Raw genomic sequence first — 10,000 nt, forward strand, 5'->3', positions numbered from 1 at the left:
GACGATAGAGCTATGCCTTTAAAGCATGTTGAAAAAAAATATTTCTGTGCATGTACCCTTCTTAAGACTCATATCCAAATAATCCTGCATGAGTTAACTGTGTTGCATCCTACTAAATGTAGCCAAATTCTAGAAGGCCTATATTTACAATTTCAAACCTCCATTTTGATCAAATGCTACTTTCAAACCAGAAGTGGCCTTCATCTGTTTTTAATATATGGGGCATATTTGCCATGGGACATAGATTAGCCAATAATGACGGTGCCGTATATTTGCCAAAGTGGCCCAAATTATTATAAATTATTTTGGCTAAATTTTTATGGAGGCCACTTTAGGCTCACAGCCACGTTAGCCAGTGCTTACTGTGCCATATCTTTGCCAAACCTGGCCCAGATATGTTTTATATACCTGGGCCACATTTGTTTACACCCTGATTAGCTTTTGTCGAATGTGCCACATTTTTTGCAAAGATGGCCCACTTTTGGTTGGCATTATTTGTCATTTACTCACTATTTACCACATTGGCCACTTTAGGGCCACATTCAGATTACACATAACTATAAACTAACCTCTGGATTAAATCACTCTTCCACAAATGAAGGCCTTAAAATTAGGTCTTCAAAAAGGTCTTTAACTCCTGAAATCATGGTATTAAATGTTGCATGGATTGCTAAAATTTAACATCCTCCTTAGATATTTGACATTTAAAACAAGACAAAAACACTAAGTTAATTTGAGATGCAATATTAAGATATGAAGTCTAGTTTTCTGAGAATTTGAACAAAATTAAAACGATGACGCTTCACCCTTGTGCGAACTCGCCTGTGTCAACGCCAACTGCGTAACTTTTGGCTCAGGTGTGTATTTTTATTGGAATTTTAATATTTCACCCTCATTTCCTTTAATAAATCTATTTTACACTAGATACAAAACATAGTTTCTCTCTGGACCTTAAGGACAAACATTTTCTCATTGAAAGCCTTTAAAACTCAATGTTTAATCCCAGGGCCATTTAACTACAAAATGCAGTATTTGTTCATAAGCTTTCATTCTGTTGGCAAGGCTTCAAAATATATATATATTTTTTACTATTTTTTACTAGATGGTGCCATTTTTTTCTAGTTTGGCTTTATTCATATTTTCTGCTTATGCATATTATAGTCTATTATAGAGTCATTTGGATAAACTATGCAGCTATAATTGTGTGGGTGTGTTGGTATGGAGGGTTTTTGAGACATTAACCTCAAATTTGGAACACAACTTGTTTAGATTCGTGGCTTTGATTTTCTATCAATTTCTGAGTTCAAAATGTTGTATAAAATATATATTTAATATAAAAAAAAGCATTTTCAAAAACTTAAACCTCTATAACTTTTTTGGTTTTAATGTTTTAAAACTTTTTTTTACTTAAACAATTATCTGCAAAGGGTCTTTAAAATGAGACAAAACTTATGTAATCCCAACTTTCAAATTTGTATAACCTATGTGTAACTTTTTTAAATTGACGCACAAGGGTTAAAACAAGAACAGAGATCTGTCTGTAATTCCAGGATAATATCATGTGAATATCAGTATCAGAGCTGAAACACAAGCATCCTCCTCCTACAAACAGTGCATGTGTGTGAGCTGTACTCTCACTGCTGTTCACTGTAGAAACCAAAAACTTCATTCAATCCAGACACACTTGAACCACCCAGCAGGCTTCACTTCATCTGACCAAACATCACACCACAACCTCTTTTATTTCATAATGGTCCTCATCTTCTCTCTGCTTTTCTGTTTCTGGGGGCTGTGGCTGTGTATTTTGGCTATAATATATTTCCATCACGTTTATATAAAACAAAGTAAGTAAATAAAGCACATCTCATGAATGGCAATTACAGAAATAGGTAGCTAAAAATACACAGTGCTAACCAGGCCTAAAATATTAAACATTATATCATATATCATTATTTGACTGCTGTATAACCTTTATAACTGTATAACCTTACTAAATACAAAAGGTGGCAATTCATGAGGTTTATGTAGGCTTAGAAAAAACACAAACACATTTTACGACTTCTTAAGCATCATCGATATGAATCCATTTAAGTATATAAATATATACCTAATATACAAATAATTTACTTAATATACTTAAATATACAAAATATATTTAAAATATGAATTATATTGAAATTCAAAACACAAACACAATATTTAGCAAATGGGTCATTCTATGGAAATGTTCATTTTTCTGTCCCTAGCCTTTACCGAATCTTAACAAAAATCGTTTATTTTGAAATAAAAATCACACTGATGACATCACTTGACTTCCTTCTTTCTATTTTCTGAAGATCTCCTTATTTCTTGCATTTTCATTATTATTATTTTTCTGTAACTGACTACTTATACTGAAAAAAATCAAGAATAGTATTTCATAAAAATATTTAAAATTGCCAAAGAAGTAAGGTAACACCAGTGACAAAAAATGGTTCATGTGGTCTTTAGATAAATGCACAAAAAGATAAAAAAAAAATTAAAAATAATCATTAAGCTGTTATTTGTATTCTTAAAGTCTAATAATGTGGTCTAAGTTTAAGTGTTAGTAAAATAAATAGACATTTCAAAAGTGGACATTTCTGTAGAATGGCCCAAAAAATGATTTTCAAAATATGGTTATTTTTTATGATTTTCATATGATTTTTTTTTTCTTTTGTAGAAGCCAATAAAAAAAATTTATTTTAATTTGGTGTATATATACTTGAACATATACATCCTGATCACAATTGAACTGACGTGCAGTTTGTAAGGTATTGGAAAAAAAGGTATTGTGCACTATATTCCAGTTGTCTTCATTTTAATCATTATTCACTGATGTGTGTGGATCTCCAAAACACTTGGCAAATACAGTCATCAGATTTAATAGCAAAACATCAAATAGTTGTGCACTGACAGTTTCCTGTTCATTGGCCTGCACCAAGATTAAAATTCTTGGCAGAAAACAAAGGCAAACACAGTTTTTCGTGTGTCCCCCCCCCCCCCCCCCCCCCCCATGTATTTTGCCAATTTTTTCACCATTGCATAAATTAAATAGCCAATATTTGTTTTTTATAGTTTTGTCTTGCTTTTCAAACAAAAAAATCAATTACAAAACAACAATTTAAAAATATGTATTTAACACTGAACATTTTTTACATTCTAGTAGACATTATAGCCTACCAACAAAACACAATTGAACTTAAAATTAATAAGTTAGTAAAATAATATTCTTTGTCCATTATTAAGAACCCTTATTGAATCAGGCATGTGTTTTTAATGAACAAATAAATGCAGCCTTGCTGAGTGAAGGAGAATGTTAGAATAAATGTATTAATAGAGCTGTTGGAATGATTATTATTATTTTTGTCTATTTTTTTATTTTATTTTCCAGAACAACAGTAAAATGCCAATACTAACATTTCTGAATGTTGACTTTTATTTAGTGGTAAACCCGCAAGAAGAGCTCAGTCCTAGTTTTTGCTGGCAGCAGCAGATTTGTGAATGATTGTCATCTTTGGGCTTTGAACCCTGGCTAAGGAGCTGCTGTCAGAATAAATACAATTGGTGTCTGGTGTATTAGACAACAGAACGTTCTGGAGTTGATTGACTAATGGATGATTTCAGTCATCATACAGTAACCTTTCTCTTCTCATGAAGACATGCGATGCGCTTCTAAACAGTCTCTCGCTGTCGCTGCTTGGAATGAGTTTTGTGTCTTTCCACACTGACCACATGTTTGCTGCATTAGTGCACGCCTCTATTTGATCGCGTCACATCAGTATAATTTATTTCGCCTTTTCGTTTATTTGGTCGATTTCGATTTCACTTAGTAGGCTGAATAATTTTGGTTGCTGAACATTCAGTACATCCCTAATCGTAACTCTCTCTGATGTGTCTTCTGTGTGTGTCAGTGGTCATACTCTCTGGAGAAGCCCAGCACAGGAAGTCTGTTCAGTCTGGCCTGGTCTGCAGACGGCACTCAGCTGGCCGGAGCCTGTGGAAATGGACACGTCTTGTTTGCTCACATTGTAGAGCAGCGCTGGGAGTGGAGGAACTTTGAGATCACCCTCACAAAGAGACGCTCTATGCAGGTACTCACGGTTACTCAGATCATCTTGCACTTCACAATCAAAGCCTGTTTCAGGACCATCACATTTGTGAAGTGTTACATTATTCTCATGACACTTACAACACATTTAACCCCAAAAATCACTGTAATGCATCTTTTACTTACTTTTTTACTTATTTTTCTCATCTTTCTGATTCTTATTAGATTCTCACTGGTGTCATGAAAAACAATGCATTTTAAATTGTGACAATGTGCTGTGCTACATTTAATTATATTAAAGTATTAGTTCACTTCCAGAACAATAATTTACAAAAAGTTTACTCACTGCTTTGCCATCCAAGATGTTCATGTCTTTCTTTCTTTAGTTGTAAAGAAATTGTTTCTTGAGGAAACATTTCAGGATTTCTCTCCATATAGTGGACTTCTATGGTGCCCAGAGTTTGAACTTCCAAAATGCAGTTTAAATGCAGCTTTAGAGGATCCCAGCCGAGGAAGAAGGGTCTTATCTAGCCAAACGATCTGTCATTTTCTTGATAAATATAAAAAATGCATTCCGGTGCAAGGCAATTAGGGTATGTCAAAAAACTCCCATCTCATTTTCTTTTACAACTTCAAATTCACCCTACATCGCTGTTTTACCTTTTTTTGTAAAGGGTGTTTGACCTTGTTTGCACGTTCAGATTGTAAACACTGGGTCAGTACTTCTGCAGCGATGTAGGATGATTTTGAAGTTGGAGGAGAAAATAAGATTGGAAGTTTTTCGACATACCCTAACTCTATTGAACCAGAGTACGCATGTGCATCACAGAGCTAGACAAGACGAGCATTTGAGGTTAAAAAATATATAAATTGTACTTGTTTTCATTCATTTCATTCCTCGGCTGGGATCGTTTAGAGCCCTTTGAAGCTGCATTTAAACTGCATTTTTAATCTTCAATCCATTGAGCACCATTGCACATCCTAAATGGAGAAAAATTCTGTAATGTATTCCAACTTAATTTCAGCAATAATTAACACATCACAGGCTTTTCGCCCTGGTGTTCATGTTGTTATGCTGTGTCATTGCATGTGATTATCAGTTTGACACTTATTTTCATCAGTGCATCAGGGGCAATGACTTAACTCTTACTTCCTGTAGTGCTGTAGTTTACTGTAATGTAGTGTGTGTTTCTTTCTCAGGTCAGGAATGTGTTAAATGATGCAGTAGATGTCCTGGAGTTCAGAGATCGGGTGATCAAAGCATCACTGGCTCACGGTCATCTGGTGGTCACCACGTCTCTGCAGTGCTACGTCTACAGGTGCTTCTTCCTCCTGTCATTCAGTCTGACATCTCTCAATCCCTGCCCGCTCTGACACTCTTGTGCTGTTTCAGTGCTAAGAACTGGAACACTCCGCTGATCTTTGACCTGAAGGAGGGGACCGTCAGTCTCATCGTGCAGGCCGAGAGGTAAGATCCTCCTGCTGGAGTCAGAGTCCAGCTGCACATTTCCACAGCAGCTGACGGGTTTACACGAGACGTTTATCATGTTGGTCTCCAGTAGGAACCAGTACGTCAGGCATTTGGCAGAGATTTCTCTGTTCAAAGAGAAAGTGATTGAGCTTTGCATGTAAGACTGTTGTGATCAACACAAAATTAAACCAACTGTGTGTATGCAAGTGTTTTTTAGTTTCAAAATCAAAATCATTGTGATGGTACACTGACTTCTAATAAGACAAAAGCTTCTGCTTTTCTCCTGTTCTCCACACAAGCATCTGTTCTGTGTGTGTAAGTTCAGCAGATTACTTTACTTCAGCAAACCATGCACTTGTCCAGCTTTTCAGTGTAATTACGACGTAACTGACTCAAAGTGACTCAAAGTCGCACAAATACTAGCTATCAGTCAATTCAATTATTCAATCCAATTAATTACCAGATGTGTTGCTTAATTATTCTTATTAATTGCAAAATACATTTGACTGTGAAAATACCCACAAAAGATTATTTAAAGCTTTTTTGTGTTAAATGAGAAAGTATCAAGTAGACCAGCGTCTGGGCAGATTGGGGGCCCGCCGAACCGAGGGGGAACTTTTAATTGAAACGAGGGAAGGAATGAAGTCCTGCACGGACCCTGCCCTGCCCTTGTTCAACAACTTATCAGAACAGAGCCCGTGTTGCAGCCATTAAAATAGTTCAGTTTTGGATTTTAATGGCAAAGTGGCTAGATTTCATTTTAGTAAACATTTTATGTTTGTTAAATTCAAGCTTTTGTTTTTTAAAGTAAGGACCAAGCGACCAGCGGCAATGAGTTGAGCATGTTTGATCCATTTTAGCCTTCTCAAAAGTTTTTTTCAGCTACGCATTATTTTCTCAAAGTTAAAAAATTGAATTACAAAAATAATTTATTTTATATGAAATATTTATACCTTTCTAAACATTTTTAGTAAGGCCTCCTGCATGTTAACAGGTCATGCCGAAGTCTTCTGTAAAATATATTGATAATCATCAACAATAATTATTGTTTTGTTTAATGTTTTTATTTAGTAATAACAATAACCAGAATTAGTCATATTGATAAAAACATTTTGTCCAAATTGTGCAGACTCAGTGTTCTTCCAGTGTTCTATCATTTTTGGTAAATAAAGTCTTTCTTGTTACAGTTCAGATTTTATTACATTTTAGATTTTGGAATTCTCAGAATATTCTCTCGGAGTGAAGCCTTACACATTAATGCTATTTTTTTTTTTTTTTTTTAATGAAATAATAATAGAGAGATGAAAGTAAAGTTGTGTTAGAAATGGAATACAAATTAAAAAAAAATATATAAACAATAATCTGCTTATAAACAAACAGAATAGCCTGCATTTCTTATCATTTATGAATAGTAGTAGGCCACTGTTTATTTTGCTGATGCTGTTTATTTTATTCAGTTTTTGTGTATGCTTGATTTATATTTTATTTATTTGTGTTTCATGTGCATCTTTTTACTCAAACTCACTTGCATTCCTCTTTTTGTATTTGTTTAAATATTTGTACTTTGTTTAAATTTGTTACAATTAATACACATCCACACTTAAATATTGACAACATAGCACTTAAATAGCAATTTTATGTGCTTTCTCTTCACTCATCAAATTTCCATGCATTTTTACACTAGTGGGTCCCATTTTCATTATCTTGCCTAGGGCCCCACAAACCTAAAGGCCGGTAAGACAATACCATACAGTCTTCTCGCCACACTCAGAAAAAGAGATTCTTTTGGAGAATGATGACGTGTTGGAGATCCACAGGCTCATTTATCTCTCACACACTGTCTGTATGTTCTTGATGCGCAGGCACTTTCTGCTGGTGGATGGAGCGGAGGTGTATGTGTACTCGTATGAGGGCCGTTTGGTGTCGTCTCCCAAGAGTCCCGGCATGAGAATGGACATCCTGAGCTCTCAGTCCATCTCGCTGAGCAATGACACCATCGCCATACGAGACACCAGCGATGAACGAGGTGCTTTAATCATTTATATACGATGAGAGCTCCTCAGATCTCTTATAGTCCTGCCAACATCATGTGGATCAGCATTAGATGGAGACGGAGGGATAACATTCACTCTGCACCACAAGCAGTGATTTTACATCAACATCCTTCATTCAGTAATGCATTAAGATGCATGATGGTTTATACTTCTGGTGTTGTTGTTGTACTGTGATCTTCACTTTCAGTCTCTGATCAGCTTGTCTTCCTTCTCTCCTCCAGTTGTATTTCTGTTTGAGGCTCAGACGGGGAAAGCCATTGGTGACGGCAAACCTTTGATTCACAAGGTAAACGCACACAAACACACACATGCAAAGTCTCATCTTTGTCCAGTGTTGTTGTGTTTCCAGTAGTTTATAGGTGTTGTGTGTGTGGTCCAGGACAGTGCTGCCACCTTGTGGACTGACTGATTAGAGTAAAAAAAGCACAGAGTACAGTTATAAGAATCTGGGGTCGGTACATTAACAGGGCTCTTAAAAATTAAACTTTAGGAGCACAGTCAACATTTTAGGAGCACATTCTAATCAATAATCAAAAATTTGCCTTCCTATTACGAGGTGATATTTGACTCCTTAAAGTGATTTACAGGGGAATTTAGTTTTTACCTTTGTAATGGCATTTTTATAACTTTATGAAAAGTATGTTATCATTTATGTCAAAAAAAAATTCTGATTAAAACAATAAAATAAGAATAAGTTACCAATCAAATGAAATCAGTATTAACTAAATTAATTTGTACTACAGAGGTGGCACAGATAGGTGTATGTTTATGTTTAATGAGGCTCAGAGGCGGCATGAGTGCAGTCAAATTCATAAATTCATGTTGAGATTAATGTTTTAAATATAAAATTTTGAATACAAAAATATAAAATGATTTAAATAACTGAAAAGATACTTTAAAAATGAAACAAAATCTGCCAGTAGGTGGTGGCAAGACACTGATTTATTTACTGAATCATTCATTCATTTGATTTGTTCCAACGGCTGATTCATTCAGGAATAAAGCAAGTGACTGTCTTCATGAATGGGAAATTGAATCATTTCACTAGATTTGTTTAAAAACACACGTTCATTCATAAACTAAACACAGCTGTGTTTGAATGGAGATACGCAGCGGCTCAGTTGTGACTTGTTTCAGACTATTTTTGACGATGAAACACAGCAAAATCAGACAATGGTGTTATAGCCAGACAATGTAAGTCATTTATATTAACTTCTTGTTTATTTAACTGTTGTATTAAATCAATATCTCATTTACAAACTCGCGATCTCACTAAGTTCCATTATAATCAACTGTGCTCTCTCCACTGCACAATCAATCTCTTATTTACACTTTCTCTACACTTTGTTTATGAAAGGATTGGTGAGATATGTCTGATACATTACTCAACTTTGCAAAAACACTTAGAAACCTTTGAAGCTCCCCTCAGTGCAAACACTAATATGCTGATCAAGTCAGTTGCACTGCTGCTCCTAAATATTTTTTCCTAGTCGCATGCAGCAGTAAATGTGAGTGAAATGGTGGCACTGTAGAGCCCTGAGTAAGCTGTGTATCTCCTGTCATTATGTCTGTGTTTAGATCGAGGTGATGTTAATTGCTCTGGATCAGTGTGGATCATCTAACGACAGAAGGATTGCCCTCATCGATAAGAACCGTGACCTCTACCTGACCTCTGTGAGAAAGCTGGGCCGAGCGCACAGCATCCATAAGATCGGTGAGAATACGGCAGTGTTGCGCATTACAAGTAACACAAGTTACGTTATAATATTACTTTTTCCAAGTAACTAGTAAGGTAACGCATTACTTTTTAATTGACAAGAAAATATCTGAGTTACTTTTTCAAATAAGTAACACCAGTTACTTTTTCCTCTCATTTATTGACTAAAAGCTCTCCTGTCCTCATGTTGAGAGAAATTGTAAGATGTTACTTTAGTTCTAGAATAAATGTGAACATGCATTAATTCATCTCACTCACTAAACAAACAGATACAGTGTTCTTCAAAATGAATAAAAACAGTCAAATTCAATGCAAACCTTTGATAATTAAATATGTTAAATAATACAAATATCCTTTATTTATTTAATCCCATTTTATTAACCGATGTCTTTGCTGCCGACCTTCTTATTGCTGAAGAGTTGACATTTGTTCTTCTGCGGTCTACTGTTCAGACGTCAGTTTACTTTTCTCTAAGCCTGAGGCTTTTGCTGTGAAAAGGCTTTTACATTTGACAAAAATACAACTTTTTATATTAAAAACAAACAAGCAAACCCTGCCCAGATTTAAAACACAAAAGTAACGTACTGCATTACTTTCCATAAAAAGTAACTAAGTAACGTAATTAGTTACTGTTTTAGGGAGTAACTCAATACAGTAATGCATTACTTTTAAAAGTAACTTTCCCCAAC

General features: G+C 35.1%; 1 protein-coding gene across 1 annotated transcript in view; it reads left to right on the forward strand.

Moving 5' to 3' along the window:
• Positions 1 to 10,000, forward strand: part of ift80 (intraflagellar transport 80 homolog (Chlamydomonas)) — a 51,277-nt gene that overhangs the window by 35,717 nt on the left and 5,560 nt on the right. The window contains exons 9-14 of the mRNA XM_073817982.1: positions 3,933 to 4,112; positions 5,270 to 5,388; positions 5,463 to 5,537; positions 7,403 to 7,566; positions 7,816 to 7,880; positions 9,173 to 9,308. Coding sequence (XP_073674083.1) covers positions 3,933 to 4,112; positions 5,270 to 5,388; positions 5,463 to 5,537; positions 7,403 to 7,566; positions 7,816 to 7,880; positions 9,173 to 9,308 — 739 coding nt within the window. The remainder of the gene's footprint in view (positions 1 to 3,932; positions 4,113 to 5,269; positions 5,389 to 5,462; positions 5,538 to 7,402; positions 7,567 to 7,815; positions 7,881 to 9,172; positions 9,309 to 10,000) is intronic.

This window comes from Garra rufa, chromosome 14, assembly GCF_049309525.1.
Source record: "Garra rufa chromosome 14, GarRuf1.0, whole genome shotgun sequence".
In the NCBI taxonomy this organism is placed as follows: domain Eukaryota; kingdom Metazoa; phylum Chordata; class Actinopteri; order Cypriniformes; family Cyprinidae; genus Garra; species Garra rufa.